The 27,417-nt window shown below is 40.3% G+C and overlaps 3 protein-coding genes across 3 annotated transcripts in view; 1 reads left to right on the top strand and 2 right to left on the bottom strand.

Annotated features, from left to right (window-relative positions):
• Nucleotides 1–15,978, bottom strand: part of LOC118413201 (liprin-beta-1-like) — a 47,828-nt gene extending 31,850 nt beyond the window's left edge. Inside the window, 9 exon segments of the mRNA XM_035816418.1 lie at nucleotides 564–656; nucleotides 1,072–1,164; nucleotides 1,612–1,743; nucleotides 2,155–2,268; nucleotides 3,196–3,279; nucleotides 5,457–5,671; nucleotides 7,318–7,497; nucleotides 7,998–8,150; nucleotides 15,788–15,978. Coding sequence (XP_035672311.1) covers nucleotides 564–656; nucleotides 1,072–1,164; nucleotides 1,612–1,743; nucleotides 2,155–2,268; nucleotides 3,196–3,279; nucleotides 5,457–5,671; nucleotides 7,318–7,497; nucleotides 7,998–8,088 — 1,002 coding nt within the window. The 5' untranslated portion in view covers nucleotides 8,089–8,150; nucleotides 15,788–15,978.
• Nucleotides 15,979–19,799: 3,821 nt separating this feature from the next.
• LOC118413198 (very-long-chain 3-oxoacyl-CoA reductase-like) lies at nucleotides 19,800–23,714 on the top strand. Its single transcript, XM_035816415.1, has 11 exons — nucleotides 19,800–19,961; nucleotides 20,283–20,329; nucleotides 20,549–20,624; nucleotides 20,908–21,015; nucleotides 21,248–21,306; nucleotides 21,531–21,590; nucleotides 21,764–21,798; nucleotides 22,010–22,091; nucleotides 22,437–22,502; nucleotides 22,668–22,817; nucleotides 23,508–23,714. The coding sequence occupies exons 1-11, from the start codon at nucleotides 19,820–19,822 to the stop codon at nucleotides 23,619–23,621; spliced, it is 939 nt and encodes a 312-aa protein (XP_035672308.1). The 5' UTR covers nucleotides 19,800–19,819; the 3' UTR covers nucleotides 23,622–23,714.
• Nucleotides 23,715–25,087: 1,373 nt separating this feature from the next.
• On the bottom strand, nucleotides 25,088–27,179 carry LOC118413457 (40S ribosomal protein S11-like). The gene is made up of 4 exons (XM_035816846.1): nucleotides 27,003–27,179; nucleotides 26,279–26,407; nucleotides 25,688–25,893; nucleotides 25,088–25,255 (listed from the first exon to the last, which is right to left on the bottom strand). The coding sequence occupies exons 1-4, from the start codon at nucleotides 27,018–27,020 to the stop codon at nucleotides 25,132–25,134; spliced, it is 477 nt and encodes a 158-aa protein (XP_035672739.1). The 5' UTR covers nucleotides 27,021–27,179; the 3' UTR covers nucleotides 25,088–25,131.
• Between the last annotated feature and the right edge of the window lie 238 nt (nucleotides 27,180–27,417).

Below are 27,417 nucleotides of genomic sequence, written 5' to 3'. Positions count from 1 at the left end.
AAAAAAAAACAAAAAAGCAACCAATTATCAGAAAACCGCCCAGAGGCACTGCAGAATCTTATCACCCATCGGCTTAAAAATTCTCCTAGATATCTACTACATTTGCTAGAACTATAATACTACACAATCTAAATACTACATAACTACACAGTGACTACAATCATGAAAGGGTTGATGTGGTACTGGGTAACTAAAAGATTGACAGGCAACAGCTTGAAATTCAAAGGAACAAGTGCATCACCAGAGGCAAATGCCTTCACAACTTACCACAAATGTCCCTCAAAGGGAAGATATCAATAAAGGGTACCCTGCATCAAATTTCTCACATACTCTTACAATTCTTTTGATGTACAAGTCTAACTACACAGCTTAAAGCTTTACACATTATTGATACAGAAAGATTAACCAAATCAATACATTCAAAAACTGGTCACACAAAAATCTAACAATTCATGATATGATATGCATGACATAGCCTCCCGAATGTCCTATTGATCTCGGTTTATTGTCAATCCAGAATGATGTACAGTAAAGGATTTCTGCTGCAGTCAAAGCAGGGTCACCTGGTAGTCCCAGGACTTCTCCTCAAAGTCCTTCAGTTGACCTTCAACCCTCAACAACTTCTGATTGGTGCTCTGGAGCTCATCAGACAAGGTCTGAGCACCAACACATGAGCAAAGTAGGGTGGAGAGGAAATTTACAAGGGAAGGGGCACAGGGAGAGAGACAGGAAAGGGACACAAGCATTAGATCAAGGATGAAATTAAAGATTTTAGTCAACATAAATCAAAGATCATGAAAGATAGATGGATAGAGAAAGGAAGAAGTCACAGCGAAAATAGGGAATCAAAATTGAAAAAGAAGGAATGAAAGATTGGAAAGTAAAGGAAATGAGCAGAAAACACAACACAGGACAAAAGAAGAAGCATTATCAACATGTAGACAAGGAAGCAAAAAGCACAATGCCTTAATAAATCAAGAAATGACACAGTGTCACAGGTTAATGATGGCATGCGAACAACAAACAGACAACAGTGAAATGAAGAGGATGGCAGAAAAGAATGTAGAGGACCTCTGAAGGGAGATGGGAGGTTTCCCACTGCTCCATAACCTCCATCAGGCACAGGACTCGTGTACGGAGCTCATAGCACTCCATAAACAAGAACTGGTTCCAAAAACACAGGTAGGATACCAAGACAGGAAAACACAGGTGAGAGACCACGTTAAAACTTTGTGTTTTTATTTGGCATCCCAAATTCAACACAAGCTAACAATACAGGAAGAGACTTTGAGAAAAAAAACTACATACAACACGTAAGAGTAAGATACAGTGAGAAGGACAGTAAACACACAGGGTAAAGATGAACACAGAATACAAATTCACACAAAGAAGGAAGGGAGAGTACAGAGTATCAAAGTTTGGACCAGATACCAAATTACTGATAGTTTGTTTTTTGAAACAAGGACAACAGACCAAGCAGGACAGGCTGCAGTTCCTAAAAGGGTTCCTATGAGTAGGTGTAGGGATGGACCTAATTTAGAATAAGAAAAAGGACATATAATCCTGTCAAAGGTTGGTTAATATTTGGACAATCCTCTGACTGGTTCTTACCTGTGCTGTCTGGTTCTTGTCTTCTAGGTCTGACCGTTCCTTGTCCAGAGAAGCCATCTGAATCTTCAGGTTGGAGACCTCAGCCATCAGGTCCAGCTTCTGGGTCTCCAGGGAACTTCTGGCCAGGATTTCCTGTTGGGGACAGAATATGTCTACTGAAAAGTCTGGAATATCTTCTGTTTTAAAGAGATACAAAACAGCCAAAACACAGGTAGGTACAGGGACAACTGTTTGGCCTGTTAGTCTTTGTAGTAGTTTAGGTAGACCTAACACAAATGACCACTCTATTTCAAAGATACAAGTCTACACTGCAAATGTTTGCCTTGATATCTGGAAAAAAAACTGTCTCCTACCTACATGAGACATGCTTTCATTCTCCTACCTATACTATCACTTATCACACCTCATTGTTAAGTGTAGTTCTCTTTCAGTGATTGACACAATTACAGTAACTTAGCTCTCTTGTGCTTTCATTCTCGCATTTTCATTATACATGAATTGCAATTAAGACCAGTAGGAATCAAGCCCATGTCCTCTGGTTACCTGCTGCAGCATCTCCTCCGTGTCCGCCTGCTGGTCCTTCTGCCCCTCGATGCCATTCTCCAGCTCCCTGATCTTCTCTCCCTGAGCCTCCACCTGGTCTGTTAGCACACTCACCTACACAACAAACAGGGAACACAAACATTAGGAATGGTACATACATGTTCTCAGCATTTATATCTATCAAGATTTTATATCGAGGCTTGGTATACCTAGCGCATCCCCATCTTGTATTCAGCTAAAAGGAAGGGTATGTCACACATGTACAGTAACAGGCGGTTTAACCCCAACAGCGCTTTGTAACACCATATGTCTCAACTACTCTCTACTACTTATACCCTATTTTTATACTCAAAATAAAGCACTGACCAACAGTCCTTCTCATGTTGCACTGAGATGGGTCAAATACCAACTGCTGGGAACATTTGACCCGTTGATGACATCACACTTCCATTTGGGTCACATGACATATGTCTAAGGCCATTTCAACTTGACATGGGTACTAAGAGGACTGATTGAAAGCTCATTGGTTAGCAATTTACTCTGTATGGCAATAGCATATAAAATCTTTACAGGGTCAATTACTGTCATATATGAACTTATACTCAAAGTCTCTAGACAGCTTATGACATAAAGAGCTAAAAACATAGTTCCCTTGGTACACAGCACCTGTTCCGACTGAACAATAATTCCAGTTTATTCATTCACCATAAAACTATAATGCACACCTGGTCATAGTTTCTTTCTAACGGTTGAAGTAGCCTTTGGCACCAAATTTGTATTGGATACAAAGACAAGCAGCTGGAAGACGGTTAATGAATTGTGGGGAGTTTGTCTCTGATGTGGGTATATTCCAGATTAAACAATGACTATTGCCATGAGAAAGGCATATCCTCCCATGATCTCATTGTAGCTGTTTTGAATGTACATGTATTGGACCATTTCCAGGTCTGGGGGAGAGTGACTTTACCCTGACAGTTAATTGCCAGTTTGAGAGGTAGACAGTGTGCTGGTTCAGTGGTAGACAATAAAAACTTTCCCTACCTGAAGGATGAGACTCTCCTTGTCATTTTCCAACTTCTGGATTTTCTCCTCGTAACCATCACTGGGGTAGGCATGGCCGTTGGTCTGTGAAGGCAGGAATTTCAAATTACAAATCTCACATGTAACCTTAGTGTCAAAGCTAAGCCCTTATCATACATAAATGTATCAAATACACTGTACCATAACAAAAGTAGGTAATCAAAATAATCAAACATGTAAAATACAGAATCAGAAAAATAATACTTTTCTCACAATTTAGCTTGTTCTTGCCATGTATATGTCACAGTGGAGATCACGATCCAGGAGAATCGCCGATTCTACTAGTACAGATTGCGATCGGGATCTGTTTCTTATATCTATCGTAGTTTCTCCTAGGAGAAACTCCGATCGCGATCTCTCCTAGGAGGATCGGCGATTCTCCTGGATCGTGATCTCTACAATGATGGGTAATATGTTGATGACAATGGGTAATATATTGATGTGAGAACAGACAAGACTACATTTTTCAGTACACTTTCTGAATCTTTCTGAAGGCAATAGGGCCAAATATGCTCAAATAAGTTATAAAATGCATTTTATGACAATGATGACAAACTCAGTGTACAAAATACTTTTCTGAGCCAGGTTGCACAGTGTGCAATCTGGGGCAAAAATTAGGTTGCACAACTGAATTTCAAGTTGCACCACCTATAATTCACTATTAAAAATGTCCATCTGCCAAGAAATCTGACATGTTTGGCTGATATAAAACAAAGCTGCTCCGATCCATTTATTTCTTCCAAGTAAATTGTCAACAAAATCGAGTTCTGAGGCTCAAAATCTAAGTTGCACCCTGTGCAATCTGAATTTAGAAGTAAGTTGCACCAAGCAAAAAGTGGTTGCAATGTGCAAGTGGGTATTTTGCACGCTGGAACTGCATATATTTTGTATACAGTATCTATATTGCTATACAGAACCTTACTATTTCAGATAGTATTAGTCTCCTGTAAATGTATACACCTGTGACAACACAGATATTCCACAGAGCTACAGCACATCCCAACACATGTACACATGGGTACCACATGTCAGGACTGTCCAACCCTCACCACCTGACAGCACCAACTCTGAACCATCGCCAATACATCATCAACAAATATAGGAGGTCAGGCTATATATAGACCACCTATAAATGCACTGTACATGACTGTAACAGTGCCTTGGCATTGGCAGTTTGAGGTAGCCTGGTATCCAGCCGTAATATAGCTCCTGAGTCTCTTCTCTCCTCTTTGCAAAGAGGAGAGAAGAGACTCGGGAGCTATATTATGGCTGGATACCAGGCTAAGTTTGAGGCGTATCAGTACATTCATTACAGGCCTTTCAATGGTCGACTCAAGCCAAAAAAATGTCACACTGACTCACAGTAAAATATCTGCTAAGATCAGGATTCACGAATTAAAATAAAAACACTAGAGCTTTCAAAGTTCTACATCTGTCCAACAGATTTGAAGGAAGAATGACTTGAGAAAAAGGGAGGTAGAGGTCATGGGTTATGGGGAGTAAGTACCAGTGTTCCTTTTGGCTGATCTGAGTGAAAACTCTGGTCTCCAGACATTTCAGTGTGTGCAGTTATAACTCTGTGCCTTGTGAACAGCTACAATGTTCATTACAGAATGTACCAAAGGTCCGGGCCACATCTGAGTCAGATTGCTCAGAGCACTCTAACACTCACAAGGGTTGACTTTACAGCAAGCTGTTAAGCTGCCTCTCAAAAGTCAAAAGTCAAAGACAGCCCTTCGTTAGACTTCCACAAGCTTTTGCTGAACCTCAGAAGATGGACTAGCATAAACTGATTAAATTAGAAACAGGGGAATCAAGGCCAGCTGTGTTCAAGGCAACAGTTCCCCTCTGCGCCACCTACACATTGACCTTTACCATGCTGGGAGAGATTTATGTCTGGCACAGGGCAAAGGCTTTACCAGGGGGCGTCTGGATAACTTTAGACTTTTGCCATTTTGAAACTGTATATCATATGTTTCAACAGATTGAGTTGTGCTTTCAAAGGATTTTTTCATACCTCTGCTGTTTACAAGCACATAAAATGAAATCCTAAGAAGAAATCAGACATAGAACAACAGTGAACCGATCATTTGCATTTGTATTCAAACTATTCTAAATGCTGAAACTTGACGTTACAGCTATACAGTCCAACTAATTACTATGTGACAAATCCTTGCATCTATTGTACAAATTCTGGGCACTAAAGCACACAAGGTACGCACCTTTGTCTCGGAGTTGTTTGGTCGTAACCACTGCGTTAGATAATTTCTCGTGCCTTCAGGAAGCTGTGACATGACGGTGTCCTGGTCGTTCTCTTCCATGGTCTCCAGTAATGACTTGGCGCCATCCAACAACGTCAGCACCTCATTGGATGGTTCAGCAGTGTACTGCGGAGATCGAGGCTCGATGACACCGTTGAAGAACTCCGTCTTTGAACCTGGGAACCATAAACATCAAGGCTATGTTAGCACCGTCAGGACATAATCCACGACACATTTATATGTGACCCAAGCTCTAGTGAAACATACTGTTACCAGAATTTAAAGGAACATAAATTGAAATGTATACAACATAAAACAGCTGTATCATCACAGGCACAAGCTCTAAGGGGTGACTAGAAGGACACAAGACTGTCACATGATGAACTGCAAGCAATTTCACTACCAAAGCCAGGCACTTTCCACAGATGAAACTCTGTAATTCTCTGGGTTTAATCACAAAGCAGAGAATTCTGCATCAGCAATCACTGTAGCCACAGGAGGACTCCGGTGCCAGAGAAAAGTATGACAGACTGTACCACTCTATTCTAGCCCAACTCCAACTGGGTGCACAAATTAACTTTTGGCACATCCTATGTTAGTGTAGTTACAACAGAGCCATCCTTGATTTGCTGTGCTTCAAGGTAAAGATTCAAGGTTAAAATACAATTTCAAACTTTTATTTCGCTAATTGCCAAATGTTCTACACTTGTCACAGATATCACAATATTTTCACTAGCTTGATGTAGTTTATACTACATCATTCTGTAGTCCCTGCTAGATTCTTGTTGAATGTCACAATAACATGAAAAGGCATTTTGTCGCCCTGATGATGATTTTCTGGCAGAGGCAACAGGGAGATACCATCTGTTGACCTAATCAGTAGGCAGCCAACAGGGTCAGGGGGAGCCTGGGTGAGTTTACTTTAGAGAGACCGCCCTCTGAAGGGACTGTTACAGTGTCAAAACAGTTTGTCACAGTGTCAAACATCCCCATACTAGCAGCTTCCTCTGCTCACACTCATATGGGAGGACTTGCTGACTCATAATCATATGTACACTAACAACAACGGTAACAGTAACAGACACTGTTGAATATCATTGTCTACATACTGATATCAATACCACAGAAGAGAGAAATTACATTTGAATAATATTGATGAAAATTCCAGCTGCACAATACAACTTCTCACGACATGCAATATTCAGTTCTTCTTAATAAAGTATACAATATTAAGATACAAGTCATCAATCAGTCTATGTCAAAATATCATTCACAATTAGACATCGACAATTATGTGAACCTGTTATAACTTGGGCAAGCAACTTCATTAGTTTTACAGCGTTAGATTTACTGGTAATCAAAATATTATAATCAAAATCACATCAAAAATGAAAAGCATGTCAAAAAACCTTGGAACCATGCGTTGAACATACAAAGCTTAAATCCAGTCTGTACAGAGGATTGGGGTAAGTCAATCCAGGCAGATATTTCTTGGCGGTGGCCCAGGTCTATATCCAGGGGCCAGGGGGACTCCCATTACTTTATAAGTCAATGAATGAATGGATCCATGCAGTTGGTGTTGTCTGTGCTGTCAGAGCCAGTACAAACTACCATCCTCCATCTGACACAGTGATACCTTGTAGTAAGACTACCCTCCACCTACTGTAAGTGTAAACAGCTTCCATATTAAGTTCAAAACAAACATCAGGCTGTATTTAGAGGGTGTGTGTTGATAGACTAGTCCCAAAGGCAGGCCAAGAGAAGCCACCACAGGGAGTTCTGTTAGAGAAATTACCTGCACAGCAGTACCACGCCACCCTACCTGGTGTATGGGAGGAGGAGGTGTTGTTGTTGTTTTCCACAAGGGGTTCGGACAAGTTAACTTTTGGGGTTTCCTCCTGTTTGTCCTGATTGTCCAAAGGCTCGGGGCTAGGCGAGGGTGGTGGTGAGGTTTCCGTCTTCGGCTTGCTTTCCTCGATTGCTAGGTCTTTTTCAACAAAATCTGGAGGTGGATTCACAGGAGAGACAAAACGGCACAATACTTACCCACCACCGCGACGACGCTGCCCTAGCGAGGTAAGCAGGTGCTGCAAGCCACCACGAAACACGTAGGAAAAACATGCAAACTAACTAGTCTGCCTCTCTGTATCAAGCAGCCACGGGTCATCATGAGAGGGGAGGGAAGCCTGCCACTAACCCAGCTTCATATATGGATCTCATTTTATCACCCCTTTCACAATGTGGTTTGCTCCACTTTACTGTGTACAACAGTTATTTACAGGCACGATGCAGGACTGTACCATGCAACTTTTGGGTAGGGAATCAATCAGCACTTCTGAACTCAAGTTGTTGATTAATTTTCTACATTTAAGGAAAAACATACAAAAATAACTATATCTATTACCATACATGTACCTACAAACAGGAATGGAACATTCCTTATATGAGGGGATGCAGCAAAAGGTTGGACTGTTCCACTACAGGGTAGGGATGCACACTTACCGGCTATGATGCCGTCCATTTGCTCCAGCGCCGCAGCCAGCATCTCGCTTGCGTCTGTTGTCATATTTGTGGAGGCGATGTTGGTTGTCATGGCAACAGTTAAAACCAAAACTTCCCAGTTACCAGCTACTCATCAAAGTGGAGAAGCCAAACCTGCATTAAAAAATAATAGACCAGAACAGATTAGTGTTCATAGGAATTATTACCAAAATGATCACAAGGACTGGATATAGAACAAGCTGTCAAGGTTATTAAATTTGGTGTGAGAACAGGGGGTAATTATAATGTTTACTATAATGTTGGTGTCAAGTTTCATGGTTAGACAGTCATAGAATATTGACTATGCTATGGTAACACTGAAACTTTCTGGGTGGTACAAACTCACACTTCCATATCAAGACTTTGTAAGACTCTTCTGAGATACAATCTCAGCACTGATATCTCCTTCCCACTTAGTAAGATTATCGTCTGCACTGAGGACCAACTTCCCTGGCTTTCTGAGGATGCCACTTATCTCTAACTGACAAGCAGACATTCTAGACATTCCCTCTTATCAGAGGCTGTGGTGGGGTCATTTTCTACTGGAAAAATAAACTCTTAACCACTAACCCAAACTGGCTCTGCTTAAAGAAACAATCCTTTGCCATATCTTAACCGTAAAACCCTCTTTTCAAACTTAACAGCAGAATGATGCAGGAGTCATGGCCAATATGTGTATCCTGACTGAAACTGCAAACCCCCATACACATCCTCCAGTCAGCTGGAGGTTGTTACATCTGCCCACAAGGCCATACAGGTGACACAATCAAACACATCTCAATCAGAAAGTCTTGTGAACTTGTGAACCTACCTCTATAGAAATGTACAACCTGCTATCCCTGAATTACTTTTCCCTGTATCTGTAAGTGTATGCATGTATGTATCATTTTACAATATACACATAGAATGTCACTGTGACAAAGTAATGTGAATAAACTTTGGACAACTTTTGCATTTCTGGCCACGCTGTCATGTATTACAAGCAGCTCTAGACTAAAGGCCATTGCTGGCAATGGAGGACCCCATGCACAAACCACTGTCACCTCTGATATACTAGTACCATGGAATGTAAGCACATGAGCCATATTTATACAACTAATGACACAGGCACTGTAACAAAACTTAGCTAACTTGGCACCATTTCCGGAGTCAGTAGTGACCAATTCAAGTTTACAGTATTTGCTTTCTTTTCCACAAGTTGTACCATACAAGTTAATACTTAGGAGTTAACACTAAAAGAACGTTCCACAATCAACATCTTTACCCTCAGCAGGCAGTATCCTGCAAAAATCAATGCAGTTCGAGAAACATTAACATTTTCTGTTTATGGTGAGTTTGTACCAAATCTAAACCTACAAAGAGGACACCCCCGGGTTCAGTCTGCTTTCCATTACCACTAAAATTTCTGAGAAGCCGAGAGAATTTTCCAAAATATTTCTCTGATAACAGAACATAGGTTGCAAAAACTTATGACATACAAAATATAAACCATCTGGTAAACAGCTGTTACATGGCAAAGATCTCACCTGGCAGCATATTTACACCCACCTAAAACTTGTCAATTACACGGAAGATCAGGAGACCATGAGGGGTCTAGCCTCCACTGGCCCCTCTCTTCTGGCTATGTCAGAGGTCAAGTGACTGGAACCAATCAACAAACCCTAACTATTCCAGATTAATCTGTGAAAACCAGGGGGTGCAGGTAAGGTGGCATCTGGGCTACCATCTTCTGTTCCTTGGGCCCAGCAGAAAGTTTGCAGGGATTTACAATCGCAGTAGCAGGAAAATGGAGTATTCCCTGTGGTTTAAACTTCGCAGTAGGGCCATAGACTACAGTCTCATACTATAATGGATAAATGTTCATGGTGGTTTTATTTTTACTTTTAAGTTCGCAGTTCATGAAAAACGCAAACATAAACTACCGGCGTACCCCAACATTTCTGCACCAGGGGGTGCAGATGAGGTGGCATCTGGGCTACCCTCTTCCATTCCTTGAGCCCAGCAGTTGTATGGTTTGATCATCAGTTGGTAAATTAGAACTGACAGTACAGAGACCTGACCAATTAAGATTCTAGGCAGGGGGCTCACTTCTTTCTCTTTATCTCCATCTTGATATTTTCTCTGACTGAGTCAGAGAAAATATCAAGATGGAGATAAAGAGAAAGAAGTGACTAGCCTATTCTCAAACCATACCTACCTCCGATGCCCACACTTGAACAGCCTTTCACATTCCAACACAATTTTGCATGAACTTCGGAAGATAAAGGGCCCTACCTACGATACAGAACTACTCACTCACATGCAATTAGCTGGTAAATTTAAACATTTATACTTTATAGATGGTGACAATTATAGTTTCTACATAATCATTACACTCTAAACAATGTTCACAATAGACACTGCTGACTTCCCTACCAGCTTTTGGCCCCATTTTGCAGGAAAGAGGTAGCAGCTGGTTCCTGGACTAAGCAGAGAGAAGCTGTCATGTTTCCACTGTTTGTTGCCAAGTTTGCTGACACACGTCTATGTAAACAAGGCTAACCCTGAGATGTAGCCCATATCCAACCCTCATTCCTGCGATCTAATTAAACTTGCTGATCAGGTGTTCATAAACTTTGCCAAGGGAGGGTAAAAGAATCAGTAAATGCTCTTGTTGATACTGAATGATAGCAATGGCATTTCAATCATTCATTCTGTATGAATGATTGAAATGAAGTAATTAAAATTACATTGAAGTAATTACATGAAGTAATTAAAATTACTTCATGTAGAAAACTAGGTTTACAAAATACTATATAGCCATACATAGCAGCAAAATCAGCATACATTTAACTCCAATAAAAGTACAGTTGAATCAAAATAGATACATAAACTATCTGTACTACTACTACATGTAGTTACTACTGTTTTGCAAAAAGTCAGTGACAGATTGGCAATTTGCAAATTAAAGTATTCCCCTCTGCAGTTGTCAACACACACTTCAAAATCATATCCATCAATTGACTTGTCTGATGTGTCAAATCAAATCTAATGGAACATTGCAGCATAGCAGACAGTCTTTCTTCCTTTGGCCTTATATACATACAACAATGGAAACCTAGCCATCCTTGTTCAGCTACAGGCTACAAGTTATAGGGGTGGAAGCCTTGGACAGTTGGAACAGATACAAGCTTAGACATACCTCAGGCTAATGAAAATCACCACTGGCACCAAACATACATGAAGGAAAATGTGAAAAGATCTCCCACGAAGCAAGAAGAACTGCCTGCAGACTGAAGTCCAGTGTAAGAAACTGAATCTGTTACAAGAGGCCAACATCAGGTCTATGTACACTGTGATGTAATGTCTGCCAGGCTAGACCAGGACATATTTCTTCTTGACAACTTCACTCATGGCCATATTCATTACAGGTACACATTCATTTTGTCACAGTGGGGTATCTGTTACATGGCAGAAACAAGGAAAACTCCTGTTTTCAGTCCTCAGTCTTTACAATGCTGCAAATATAACACAACCTCCACACAAAATGTTATAAACAATTCTTCAGTAGGAAACATAAACAGCCTGAGTACCATCCTCTGTAGTGACCGCTGGCTCAATACTTTTGCTTGCAGAGTCTGGACCTACATGGTTAGCTAGCAAAAGTATTGAAATTTTGAATGAAAGCCAGTGGTCACCAAAGATTTGAACCAGCGGTCACTACGGACTACGGAGGATAGTACTCAGGCTAAAAGTTTAACATAAAATCTTTACATCCTACCTAGGCTGACAAAAAAATTGGACACAAGACATCCCACAGGCTTTTACTTGCATCCCATTGGACTAATTTTAACACTCTTCGCATGCATAGACTGCACTGCAGTCAAACATACGAACAAATGATTCTGACGTTGAAGTTGGTATTTTTACTAGGATGATTTCTTTTAGGACACCAGATTCTCTCAACATTGAAATATTTCATCACCCAGGAACCAAACGTTTTCTTTGGCATGGCCCACAGGTATGTTAAGAGGTGAGAGGGATCCACCACACCTGACTTGCTGCCTGTGCAGGTAAGTACATTTGACCAGGTGTGGACATGCCCCATTTCCATGACAACATACGCACACAGGTCGTCCTGACAAACATCCCCTTCCTGTAGCCTCTCATTCCGATAAACAAGACACCACTCACAAACATCTCAACATTTCTTTCATCCTGGCTTTTTCTGCGTCATTGAAATTTCAGCTATCCAGTCACCAAGGGTTTTCCAACCCTCCTCATCACTCCCCCTCCCACATCAGGGACATGTACACATGTGTAAAGCCCCTCTGTGTTGTTCTTGGCTTGTGGACAAAGTGACGCCAAAGTAAAGCCACAAAGAATTCCAACAATGCTGGGGGCCAGTCTCCACAAAACAGGCTTAAGTGAAAGCCGTGCTAAACAACTCCATATTCACCACTTCTAAAGAATAAAGGCTAATTAAAAGTATTGACAAAATAAGGCACTTGGTGTCAACTGCAGCGTATCATTACAGTAAAAGCCAACCTACATAGCCATTAGTTGTCTTCCATCACTACACGTTTGATTTCTATAATTACAAAGTGGTAATGCAGCAAAGAATAACATGAACAACACTCCATGAAATGTTGATAAGAAGAGTTAAATGTTGAAATAACAGTAATTTTATACAGGATAAAGGCAAAGCATTACAAACACTAACAAAGGTGAAAGAGACGCATTTGCACTTCTTGTGCTTAGTGTTTTCACATTCAAAATTTGGTAAACACAACATAGAAATCCTATCTTGGATTTAAAATAGGGACCAACTAGTTGTCAGAAGTATGGGGCAACCGAGTAAGTCATCAAAGGAATGTACAGCGTAGACCAAGGTGTGTAGGACATTATCATGACTGGAACAGGAGGCTTGTTAGTGGTAATGTTCCAAGGAGCAAATTGAGAAGTCACAAAGAAACAAATCATTGGCTATCAGTTTTATGACTTTTACTCTCCTGATAAATTGAAATGAATTAAGCATCAGCAATGATGTTCACAAGAAAATGATATATTTTATGTTGTTTCTAAAAAAAACTTTCCTGTCATTTCAACCAACATTTACCAATAATTTAACCAGTGCAACCCATTCAAATTTTAAGGTTGTCCATATCATAACGAAGGTTACTATCTTACACACTCTAATATGGTAAAAACAGCCAGCACTTAGTGAAACGGCAGGTATGGCCATAAGGGCACACATGAATGTTTTTACAACAGTAAGTCCTTGAAGAAAAGCTGACAGGAAACAAACATGCTAAACTAGACGGGCAAACATCAAAACATCCCAAGGTCAGACAAGGTCATGTTCCCAGAATACTTCACAGTCTTCCTGTTCCCCCTGGCGTCAGAGAGCTATATCCCAAATCTCCAAGCAGATGTTAGGAGGTAGTTATCATGAAGTTTTCTAAAAAGTATGTTTTTCTGACAGTCAACCTCCAGATTTACATTGTTGGTGAGGCTTTCTTAGAGTGTAACATTTAATCATTGAATACTACATACCACCACCAAAACCATATTACAGTAGACTTGGAGATACATGTGTGTTTTTCTGATAACGTTTATAATATCAGTCATAGTTCAGCCTTTCAAATGATCATTGATCACTCTGAAACATACAACAAAAGCTCCACAATTGAAACAAAGCCATTTCAAAGCTGTTACTGCAGAACATTTTAACAGCTGGCATATCAGATATGGGAAAGTACAAATTATGACCTAAAAGGCATAATTATTGCCTAAATACATTCTTAAAAATGAAGCAAAACAGGATTGGCATGACTAATGATTGGTTGTAAAAGGTACAACTGACAAATTAGAACCCCCACTGTCACTGCCTTTTCTAAGCAGTCCTTTTTTAAATACCAGAAGTAGACTGTCCTTACTTGGGTTACCCAAAAATTCCCAGCACCACTGACCCGCACAATGAAGAATTCCCAACGCCAACGAGCCGCACAAGAATGTCGCTTGCCACTTTAACACAGACCACAGCAACAAGATTCCAAATCACTTCAACGACTCTAACAGGATAACTGAAGCAGCACACACAAGAACAGGTAGAAATACTGTTTACAACCATCAACAAGACACCTTACAAGGGTCACTGGGATAACAAACCCCAGTTTTTGTCCTGGCTTATACAGCAGAATGTTTGTTATGCATTGGGGGTCGCAGGTTACACAATTATCCCATCAATACTGCCAGACCCTGTGCGACTACACTTAATTCTGAGGACCCACTTATCTTTAATGAAATAAGAACCAAAGAAAGCAACTTGTCAGTAATGCAAATACTCAATGATGTGTTTCGCACCATAGCAGCCTGGACTGGAATACAAACATCATGTAGGCATGTTTGATTGATCACTTCATTTGGAGATGAATCATCTTGGCACATTTCATCATGCAAGCTTGCAGAAATTGCTAGTATCTAACCCTATCCATAAATGCAACAGTACAAGTGTGAGTCATTCAATGTCCTATACAAATTTGAAAGCCATCCAAATGAACATGTGGAAACTGTATCAAGTGGGTGGTTGGGCTAAGCCCAAAACAACTTAAACCAGGTTATTTTCTGTCAGTTTTAATACCATTTAGGGATAAGTTTGCAGTTCTAAGAGTAGTTTACAAAAAAGGTAACAAAATAAACAACAGCAAAATAGCTGCTTACTTGGAGAGATTGTTATCTGTTGTTGTTGCATACTTTTCTATAAATATCGTTCAGTACCTTTTGACACTTTTCACAATGCACTAGAATTACATGATCAAGCTGCTGTAAGAATCAACACTCATGACCATACATTACTTTTCATATTCTAATTTGGACAAACAAAAGGTGTGTTCTCACCCAACTGATAACAACTAATTCAGGAATTTAGTACTATACTCTATGTTTATCTAATGGCTGTATTAGCATAAAGTGCAAGGGCCAATCTGGAACTGTTGTTATGAAACTGCTTGGCATTGCTTATCCATTTCTAAATAAAATTTCTCCCTTACGATACAGACTTAACTAAAAGAGAATTTTAAAAATGACAATAAAATGGTTGTACAGTGTTGTTGTACATAGCATTTTCCAAAGAATTTGTAATCCAATCTCGAAATGTACAGTGTACGTACAATGAATGTAACGTTACATTGCTGGAGTTCATTCACCTTTGTCCCTTCTATCAGATTTATTGTTCTACCAGACCACAACATTGGAACAATCCCGAGCCCGGCCGTGAACTTGCGGCTTCTACATACGTGTTGTTTAATGTGGGCGACCTGGGGAGGCCGGGAATGTACCGGAGCACCAGATATCCAGACAGAAGTATGTGTGACTCAGCTAGAGTAGAGGGCCGGATATGCTGATATACCGTACTACAGGGGACGGAAGCTTTGTGAGCACAATAACAGAGTAACATGAATATTTTTACTCGATCAACTACAATTAAAATCGTCTTTTATATCCGGTAAACATCGTGTAATTCATTACCAGGAAGCTTAAATATACACGCGTTTGTGCCACACACAGTTTTGGGTGGTAAACACCAGAGAAACGTGCCGAGGAGAGGCCTGTTTCCCATCTCTGACAGCGCACAACAGTGCTGAGTGCGACATAATTTCAACAGGCCGCCCTCCCTGGCGAAGTTTCAATCAAACTGCACGGCAACTTCCCGACGCAAAACTCAGGTCTGGAATTCGGGCCCGTACTCCGAAACTACACACGGAACCTACCTCAAAATCTCGGTCCACAATCCACGACTGTTGCTCTCACGCTACGATTTCGTTCCCGATAAGGCAAGGCTCTGGATACAGAGTTTTTCGGAGCAAATTTGACACGACTGATAGGAGTTGCCTCAGGCCTGCGCCGCCATGTTGGGTCGGATTACCGTTCAGGTCACGTGAGTCAACCAACTTCCGGTCGCACCCAACCCACCGTTGGGACCGCAGAAAGTCGATAAAAAGGCAGAAAATTGATTTGTTTACTTTTAGTCATTGTCCTTGGGTCAGTTTGAACAAAGGACACCCTCGTGATTGCCTGCAAAGCTTAAGCTAGTCAAGTTTCAGTCATAAGACTCTGAGATCCTCTGATAACGTTACCATGGATGACAAATTATGGATATCACCAAGAATGCGGATTATTTTCTTACTTCGGCATCTAAGCAACCTTGGCGTTTTTTCAATATTCATAATTGATCTACGTTATGATAACTGGACTCATTGGCCGAATATCTTTACTTAACGTTACTAGTATCATCACCGAATCTAGTCACCTTTTCAATATGAAAGTAGCCATGCGGAAATATTACTTATGAGATCATGAAAAGGTACAACACACATTCAATTTGAAACTTTATGGGAATAGTCAGTAAGTAACGCCAGGCAAAGTGAACCAAACATTTGACACTTTTGTGCATTTACATTTGCAGTATCAAAGTCTCTCTTCTGTCTTCCCTGATTACAAAAAAAAGTTCAGGCTGTCATTCAGGATTTTTCAGCGCCAATAGGGAACTCGTGCGGTTACGTGGCTCTTCCTCCATCTTTCGCACTCCAGATATGTATTAGCTTCTCCCTATGTATCTATCACTGTCCAAAGGAAATCAAGTAAAGGACAGTCCAGAATGAAAACTCCTACCAACTTAATGGGCCCTTAATGCCTTCAACGCCGTCGTGCGATCGTAAACTGAGGGCATTCTTTCGATAACCGTCCTGGTGTCCGCTGCAAAATTGACTTCTTGTTATTACGGAAAAGGTCTTAAATCATTGATGGAGCTATCTTTTTTGTTTGTTTGTTTTGTGTCACAGCCGCCACAATTCTTCGACATCCCGGTTGAATCGTAGGACGACAGGGAAAAACACATAAAGGATTGATAAGGAAAAGCAAAGAGAACATCTTTTTTTGGAAAGCGATGTTCAAGTTTTTAAAAAAAAAGGTTCATTCTTCGATCGTTCTCTTTCATGGCTTTTATTTTGATGTAGTTTCGCATTTTCCCTCCACTCATTTAGTCGTGATATTTTCGTCATCGTCACTATTTCCAGAAACGCTTGATTGGTCGTCTTTTTAGGCGCTTTTCCGATCTGATGACTTCATATTTGTCAACTTTTCTTTCTGGCGACGTCCAAACTTCAAAAGCTATTAAACGGACAAAAGAAAATCTCACAAAATAGAAAGCCCGATTGAAAGGCCTAAAAAGACGTCCAAAACAAGCTTGGAGAAATGAGAATACCGTTTCTATCCCCCTTTTCCTGATAATCCCTGATCCAAGGGCTCTCCCGCCACAGCTGGGACATGCCACGCCCTCCTGTTGACCTTTGACCCTACAGAAGAAAATGGCGCCACTCCTTCAGTCGAACCGCAGAGCTCTATGCGCATCCGTTCTGCGCAGCCTTCTCTACGACAGGTCATAAGCCGGAACGCAGTTTGTCCTGGTTTGACCCCGCTGCATGCGTATAAACAACTGCCTGTTGTGCAACAAAAAGACCTCAGACCTACATAATGTTTATACTTTTTCACATCTACAGGATTTGCCCAGCACAGCCATGTGGATATTTTTTGCATTGCAAAAGTTCAGCCAACGTTGTGGCCCCTCGAAAAAAAGCAATTTTCGGTCTGTGTATTTGTGATTATCTTTTCTCCAGTTGGCCGGGACACAATCAGTTTTGTCCACAGTCGGACAGTCCAGTTCCTCACCTTTACATTGATACCAAACTTGAAGGGTAAATTTTAGGAGAAACGGTTTTGCCCCCAAAAAAACTACAGCCATGTCAAATTCCCCGGCGTCTTTTTTCGAATGAGAAACCGCACACACTAATCTTTCACTATGCTTTACAAAACTCAGCCATGATGTTTTGACATCATTACGCTTGCACATGAATCCTACTTATTCTGACTTCTGGATAATGTTAGTTTTATTTTGGTGGGCTTCCCGAAATCTATTTGCGATGGCAATACTTGAGCCGTTAGTTATATCAACTTTTCCAAATGCTGGTTGAACTTGCAACTTTAGGCCTGACCCCCGCGGCACGAACATGGAACGTACCGGCTGGGTTCCACCGTTCGAACCCAGGTTCGGACCAGGAGTTCGAAACAGATTGACTAAAAATATGATGAATCTTAAAAACTCTTACTTTGTACTAAAACTCTGTGTCTATGTGTGTTTGATTATCATCATGCCACTTATTATATTGCATGTGACAGCCGCACCCATTCAAATTCTTATACCAAGAAATGGGGTCTGTGACACAATGCGAAATGTATAAAAATTGGGTCCGTCCGCAGGGTAGTGTGCTTGGGTAGCTACAACCAGACTGAAACTTCACCACTGTGATTTGTGCATGTTCGCAGTTAATTTGGGGGCAAAACCGTTTCTCCTAAAATTTACCCTTCAAGTTTGGTATCAATGTAAAGGTGAGGAACTGGACTGTCCGACTGTGGACAAAACTGATTGTGCCCCGGCCAACTGGAGAAAAGATAATCACAAATACACAGACCGAAAATTGCTTTTTTTCGAGGGGCCACAACGTTGGCTGATCTTTTGCAATGCAATAAATATCCACTTGGCTGTGCTGGGCAAATCCTGTAGATACGAAAAAGTATAGACATTATGTATATCTAAGGTGTCTTTGTTGCAACGCTGTGGCTATTGACACACTCAGTGTGCCAATAGCCAAACAGGCTATTGACACACCGAGATGCCAGTCAGCCAATCAGAGCTTGTAACATGCCTTTCCGGCAATATTTTACACAAGCAATAGTTGATTAGACATTGTTCGGAAGATTAGACATTGGAATCTTTGAATCTTGGAATGAACGGACGTATTCAAGTTATGCCCTACATCTGGATACCTAATAATACAGCCTTCATCGCGTGTGTTTGCCGTAGCGTAGTGGTGAAGAGCGTTGACCCGGGAATTCATGGTACTAGCTCCGACCCGGTTCGAGTCCGCGCCGGAGTTTTTTTAATTTTTTTTTTTTCAATTTTTCTTGTCCCTTTTTAAACATCCATTTGATATAAGAATATTTTATATATAAACAACTTTTAAAGTTTCTGTTAACAATATAAACCAAAAATAACACTGACCACAAAACATGTCATAATTTTCGGCCGTGTGGTTCCGGCGCTATCGGCAGCGACTCGGAAGAATATTTCTTTCACATTAAAAATAATGGAGGTAAAACAACAACTATAACTTCGCTTCCTTAGTGATATAAGTTTTGAGGCCGAAAATTCTCCAATATGGCAGGAATTCGTCGGTAAACACAACTGAAAACGTGTTCCTAACCGATCCAACATGGCTGCCATGATCACATGCGGTGACAGTAAAACTAGCACCCAAGTTGACTAGCACCCTATATGATAGCAGATTCCGATGTTTAAAATTGTGCCGTAAACACGTGAAAAAGATCGTATTTTGGGTTGATAATGGACACAGGATGCCATTTGTATTTTTCAGAGTGTTGATTGTCAAATATAATCGTAAGATTTCCTCATTTTAGTGGTTTCTATCACTGGGTGTGTCAATAGCCTAACAGGCTATCGACACACTCAGTGTGCCAATAGCCTAAACAGGCTATCGACACACTCAGTGTGTCAATAGCCTGTTAGGCTATTGACACACTGGGTGTGTCAATAGCCTCGCTCTTGTTGCAAAATAAGCTGTAGTTTACACCCATGCAGCGGGGTCAGTCAGTGATCCGGCGTAAGCCGTATTTCAGAGAATAACGCGTTCTAGGGTGACCTGCGGTTCGACTGCCTTGGTGACAGCATGTTGGAAACGGCCGGGATCGTCGCCCTGTCGTACATCGGCTTCAAACTCCTGTGGTCTCTTCTGAAGGGCATCAGAAACTACATGCTGTCAGGGCCACTGGGGCTTTCTGTCAACATCAAAAACTGCGGTAGCTGGGCAGGTATGGAGAGAGTTTGTGTGTGTTGGGGAGGGGGGGCAGGCTTTGTTGGTAGGGTTGGATGATTTTGATCTTTGTACTCTAAGCTCAGGGCACCAAACCAGATTATGATTTATAATCACGCAATCGGTATTTTGCTACCATGGTAATTTATAGCTGCTGGTATTGTGTAGGAAAGGCTTTTGTGTGCCATGTAAGTACCGCGGCCTGGAGGTAATTTTTGTGTTGAAATATAAAAGTAACCACTTTGACGCCGACATGTTTGCTTGTAAAATGTCAAGTACATGTATGTCAAAAGTCTGAATCAACTTCCTTGTTTTCCAGTTGTGACGGGCTCCACTGATGGCATTGGCAAGGCTTATGCAGAGGAGGTACCAATAGCTTTGAATATTTTTATAGTCTTTAACGTTAATAACATAATGAACATACATTGTTTGAGAAGAAGGCGTGTAGTGTAAATATTGCATCATTTAATTCTATCCGAAGGTTGTTTAGTTTCAAAATTTTTGGAATTGAAAAGTAGCTCAGTAGTAAACTAGTAATATATATGGAGCACTGATAAACTTTTTTGCCCACTCCAACCTTCGCAGCTGGCAGCTCGTGGACTAAACATTGTTCTGATCAGCCGATCAGAAGACAAACTGAAGGCTGTAGCAGCAGAGATAGGTGAGAGAGTAATCTTGTTGTTATCATTTCTGTTGCTATGAAAGCTCCTAAAACGTTCATCTGCCCAGTCAATAATTGACCTGATCATACTAAAGAATAGATATGCCATTTCAAATTTTAATCTTTATGTCACAACAATGACTTGTACATATGAAGAGTACTAAGTATACTCTGTAGTTTGTGAATATAAGAGTATAATCTACTCTGTAGTTTGTATTATGTAAGTTTAAGATCGTTGATTTCAGTACAGTTCAGTTTTATCAAATTCATGTCTTATGCACAGAGGGAAAAGCTGGTGTCCAGACTAAGATAGTGGTTGCAGACTTCTCTTCTGCGGACATCTATGACAACATCAGTCTACAGCTGGAGGGACTTGACATTGGCTGTCTGGGTAAGTAACACCCATCCTGCACTACATGTGCAATACACATTCTGCATGTGTTGTTTTTCACATTCTGCCAATTCGCTTATAACTCTTGTGTAGTGTTGACAAGAAATCCCCTACAACCAAAGTAGAAAGCAAGAATTACTATCTTTTGTTGTTAACTTATAATGTACCTTTCCCTCTAGAGAGATTTTTGTGAGGGTGAATTTTCTAACAGAAATATTTCTGTCTTGACCAGTGAACAATGTTGGGGTTGGCTACAAGTTCCCTGACTTCTACGCGAACACTCCTGCTGATGTAAGTCAAACTAAGTGACAACATTTCAGGCCATTCATGAAGCACATGTATATGACTGTGTTCTAAAGGAGATTGAGATCCTAAAAGCACACTGCTGTTTGCATTTGTAAAGGTAAAGCCTAACACACCCAAATGATGGCTGACTTTTAAAAGCATTCAGAACAGATATCATGTTGGGATACTTATAGGTGTGTTCATCCTTTCATTTACTTTTTTTCTTGCAGATGGATGAGATGATGCTCAATGTCAACTCCTTGTCCGTCGTCAAGGTATGTCTTGGTCTTAGACGAACACCTTAATCATGTCCTGAGAGAATGTTGTGTTTTTGTACTTAATGTAAGCTCCTTCTTTTGAGATAGATAGGGATGGAAAAACAATGCCTACGCTGCACTTGTGTTCATAGTTTGATGTTTTCACAAATAAATTTTCTCACAACCTACCTATGATTGAATTTCAGATGACAAGGATTGTGCTGCCCGGCATGGTGGAGAGGTAAACATTGTTGATCCCTTTTCTGATGTTGTGTCCATTGATCAACCTGTTCCTGCCAGCTTTGCTGGAGTGCAGGAACACGTGTACAGTAGGGATGTAATAGCTAATTACTTGGTAAAAGATATACTCTAAAGGTTGTGTCTTGCTAGCATATGGGAATGTAGTGCTAAAACCATTATGTTATCAAGAAATATGCTGTTTTGTATTCCAGGAAGAAGGGTGTGATCTTGAACATCTCCTCTGCTTCTGGAGTTATCCCTACACCTCTGCTATCCCTATATTCTGCAAGCAAGGTACAGAGTCTTTATGTGTGTATATTTTGTAAGATAAATGGAAAATACTGTCAAGGAATCTCATAGAGGAGACCATCTCATCATTTTGGGCTAGCATCAATTCAAGAAAGCTAGTCAAGTCCACTTATAATGTGGAACAATACCTGGATATTGACAATATTCGGCACAGGACGGCCGTCACAAAACTACGAGTCAGTTGCCACAAATTACACATCGAAACCGGAAGACATAACCGCACCACTCTAGAACAACGAATATGTAGATACTGCAATCTAGATAAGTTAGAAGACAATACCAACTAAACGTTTAGTTCAGGCAGTCGTGAATACTTCCCATCTTTTCCAGGCCTTTGTGGACTACTTCTCTCGCTGCCTGGCACAGGAATACAGGAGCAAGGGTATCATCATACAGGTAATCTTTATTAACATATTTGTGTCGGTAGTTAACACAGAGCTAAAACTTTGATCCACCAAAATAAAAATTAGCGTGACTGTCCTATTGCAGTCTTCCTAAGAATTTTTTTATAACATAACAATACATTGCCTCAACCTGATGAAGTGTTGTCCCATCCCCCAGAGTGTGACTCCCAACTTTGTGGCCACCAAGCTGAGCGGGATCCGTAAGACAAGCCTCTTCGCTCCGTCTCCGACATCCTACGTACGCAGCGCCCTGAACACTGTCGGACTGGCTGATCATACATTTGGGTACTCAACACATGCTTTGGGTGTAAGTAAAATATACATGTATTTGCAAATAAGGGTAAGTAGAATCATATATCCAACTTTATACCAAATTTACTGATGGCACATAAACTTGTTTGCTAGCCACATTTATTCAATAATTCAAAATGGTACATTTCCACTTCAAAGCATTGACCAAACAGGATAGAACTGCCTATAAAAAATAGGATGTCAGTTCAGAATACGAAAGACTAGGAATGATTCAGAGGGATCAAGGGGTATACCACCAGTCATAAAATTTCTGCACAGTCCAGACCCCAAAACATTTATTCTTAGGTTAGATGTGCTTGGCCAATAAGGCTGGCTGTGGCACAGCTGAATTGCACTAGCTATGGAATATGCACTAGGCTTTGTCTCAAGCAATATGAAAATTACCTATGTATGGATCATAGTAAAATTAGTCATAGTAAAATTGTTCAGGAATCATTGCCATTTTTTCTTATATACTTTATAGGTGGTAACAGTGAATGCAGCTAATAGCAATCCACATACACCTACATCATAGGACATTTTATGTATAAAACCCAGTACATGGACCATTGCAGGTTAGGTACAGGTAGACACCAGAAATACCTGCACAGCTCCAATTTTACCTGCACTAACCTGCATATGCAGATGGTATTTCGAGCCCTGTATATGCAGCTTCTAACTTCGTGATTTTTCATACAAAATACAGGGCTGGCTGTTTGACCTGCTTCCTCAACGACTGTACATGAGCGTTACCATGTCAATTTTTCTTGGTGTTCGCAAGGCTGCACTCAAGAAGCTTCAACGCAAGAAGGAAAAGTGAAGATTCTGTACTGATGCACTTGTCTGTATGTCCATGGACGTATGGGCCATTGGGTACATTAAGGCATTCTGCATCCAATGATAAGTAGAAAAATTTTGAAGTATGTAAAAGGTTAGCATGTAGAGTACTGAAAATTTTGTTTTGTTTTGTACCACTAACTGACTAAGTGCACCATATTTGCAATCACTGCAATCAAGGTTTTAATTACTCATCATAATGTTGCATAGAAGAAACTGTGAATCACTCCTCCCCATTAGCATAACTTCCTGTTTTTTGTAAGACAAAGTAATGTTGCTATAGTATGAGACAAATTGTTAGTACATGTACTGTCTAGGTGTACATTTAATGCTGTAAATTCCTATTTGCAGTTTTTTAGTAATGGAAATGCATGTTCACCATGTTATGAAATAGCAATGGAGAGGATAGTTATGTACAATGTACCATTTTACATGCACTTCTTTGCACCCCAATTTGAGCTGTGGACCATAATTTTGTACAAGGTACACCAAGGAATCTATTCAAGGTACTGTTGTATACTGTGACAGTATACAGCATGCATGTTTGACATGTAGGATCAGAAAAAAATATATTAAAACCTGTGGAATTTCTAATTCAAGCTCTGAAGAGAAGCAGTAAGGCCTAGGAAAAAAAATGTTGTGTTTCCTGTTTCAGTCCTGAAAAAATTAGGGTCGGTAGGTAGGGGATATCTTTTTTTTTGGTAATTTTTTTTAGGCTAGCCAAAAATCTAGTGATACATACTACAATACAGTTGAACAAAGGAAACTGAAATGCATGAGGACACTTGTCTTTCAATGTCAAACTTTGATTTTGTGCACAATAGATACATTAATCCTTCATTAGATAGGACAAGCAGACTGTTACTTCAATAGGAAGCAGGCTGAATAAAAATTCTAACTGGAAGCTATGTGACTCCACTGCCCACCCAAAAAAAAGTCTAGGGTCGGCAGGTTTTTCTAGAGAAGGTAGGGAAACAGGAAACACAACATTTTTTTTCCGAGGCCTAAGGTTTGTAATTAGGTTTTACTGACATTCTGCTTTATTTTCTACTCTGCACACAAAAAAAATAATGTGCACCCAATTTTGTAGGTTAGGTGCCTAAAAGTCAAATTTGAGCCCTGGAGAATGAAGTCTAGTTTTATTTTACCTTGAAAACTCACAGCATATACAGGTATGAAATACACCAATTTGCTTGTTACAAAATTACAACAACAAAAAACTTGATAACCTTGGTGTGATTGTGAGTCATTATCAGGTTCATTGTATTTAATAGTAAGTAATTATGTACTGGAGACAAGGACTGTAGAACTAGTAATTTGTATCAAATAATTCGGGTAACAGTACTGGTATGCTTAGTCAGTAGTACCATGGCCTCTGTTAAGCCTTGCAATTGCATGCTAGTCTTACCACATAGACAAGTAACTGGTAGACAATGAAGACAAGGGCAATGGAGTTGTGAAGTTCTTTTTTATATTTCTGACATAATTTTCATCTAGAACTTGGCGAAGCTTTTCTGGCTGCCCTGTCGCTTGGTAACCTTGAGGACGTTGAATCGCACGGTCTTGCTGAGTGGCCGACACTCGCCAACAGTCACCACATCACCTAGCGCCACATCCCTGGGAAAAACAGAAACTAGCATCACAAAACTGCATGAAGTTTATTTAGATACAGACCACACATACCTGAAGAAAGTTTCTGAAGACAATATCAAATAGTGACTCCAGTTAATTGAGAAACAAACAATTTACATTGCAGAAATGAGTAACATCTACAGAGGAAAGAACATACAAATTCCATACATAGCCTTGTCAGTCAACATTGACCATACTAAAATTTACATCCTACTTTTTACTTTAGTATGAAAACAAGTTGGAAACAGCAGAGGAGAAAATATTAAGCTTACAATGGCACACCCTAAAATTTAAAAAAAACACCATACAAGCTTTAATCTCTGGCTACTTTCATACTAAGATAATTACTAATTCACCAACAATTAGAACCAACCAGTGTGTCCCAAAGTGACCTTTTAGAAAAATCGAAAAACACACCTGAAGGCAGGCGAAAGATGCACAGACACGTTCTTGTGGCGCTTCTCGAAACGGTTGTACTTCTTGACGTAGTGGAGGAAGTCCCTGCGGATCACACAGGTGCGCTGCATCTTCAGCTTCACCACGATGCCCGTCAGGATTCGCCCACGGATCGACACATTGCCAGTGAACGGGCACTTCTTGTCAATGTACGTCCCATCAATAGCCTGAGGAATGAGGAAGAAGTCATACTCAGGGTAGGTAACAAAACAGGATTTTTTTATGACAGGGTCATTGTATAGAACTCTGATGTAATACCACTCATAAGATACTGAAGCAAATGTTGCTGAGGATGTCATTAAAAGGACTGGTTATTGAACTGTGTTACAACTTAAAATAAACATATCAATGATGGGATATGCAATTTCATTTCTACATCTCCCAACTTCTTCTTCTGCAGTACTTCTTGATCCATTTGTCACAAAAACTATTTTGATGCACAAGACCTTCTCTAAGTCTAACACACCAGCTACGGGACTGGAAATAATACACTGATAATGAACGAAGCATACATTTCCTCTGACAGTTTGTACAAACTGCAAAAGCTCTTACCTCTCTGGGAGTTTTGAAGCCCAGGCCGACGTTTCTAACATAGCGCATGTCCTTCTTCTTGATCTTGCTGCCCAGAACCCTCTTCTTGTTCAAGAAGATGGTGGGCTGCTTTTGGAAAGCCCTCTCGGTCTGGAAACGGAAAAAATATACACATAATTAATGTATAATCTTATAAGTTAATAGCTTTAGTTTTTATGTTATCTGCTTACTAATCAGCAACTCAGTTTCTTGAACCTGTCAGAAGTGATTTTATTGTTCATTGTGATATGAATGCCATGGATTGTAGGAAGAGTTGTCAATTAGTTATATATTCGGGATGAGGGTCTAGCCGTCTGGGTTTTAAACATAAGGACTATAATTTGAAAATTATTGAGATAAGACAAATAGTACAGGGCCATGTAGCTTCCAAAGCTCCTGTCAAAACATGCAGGAATCGTTTATGTGCATACACTCTAAGGGCAGCAGTCCGCTTGCAAGTCTATAACTTACTACCTTATTTACTATATCACAACGAGGAAATTTTGACACTGAAGTATGGGTGCCCCCCTCCCCACTCGGCCATGTGTGTGAAAAGACATGATATTGAGAAATAATTCGAGAACAATTTGGGGATTCTTTGTCCTCCTATCTTTTTATTTGTTCCTAATCTATCAACAACCATTGTAAAAACTACAGGTTTTTCCTCGACTTTGGTGCAAACGGCCCAAAAATGCAGGATTCTAACCTGTGCTGCCTCCGCCATTTTCGATGAGAGGAAAAGAGAAAGATTGGCGGGGTTTCCGGGGGAGAAATTCAAGGGACTCCGTGAAACTCTCGCGAGATTATGCGCGATGTGCTAATCTGGAGAAAATGTTATGATAAAAACATGATCAAAATGTTCCCAAGTTTGTCTGCGACGTCACATGTACAATCTTACGTATTGAAGTAAATTATGTCTGGTAACGTGCATTTGGATAGTTCTTGCATAAATACTCTGTAGGCAAATTTACTGACGATCGACAAGCGGTCGTATGCAGCCAAAGTAGGGTAATCAGGAATGGAATATTCTAGTCATGTCTGAACAGCGGGGTGGAATAAAAGACGTATTTAATTTAATTGTTAACAATGTAAGCGTAAATACCAATCATAAGAGTAAATTA

Source organism: Branchiostoma floridae, chromosome 4, assembly GCF_000003815.2.
Source record: "Branchiostoma floridae strain S238N-H82 chromosome 4, Bfl_VNyyK, whole genome shotgun sequence".
Lineage (NCBI taxonomy): Eukaryota > Metazoa > Chordata > Leptocardii > Amphioxiformes > Branchiostomatidae > Branchiostoma > Branchiostoma floridae.
This window is presented reverse-complemented; position numbering and strand designations above follow the sequence as displayed.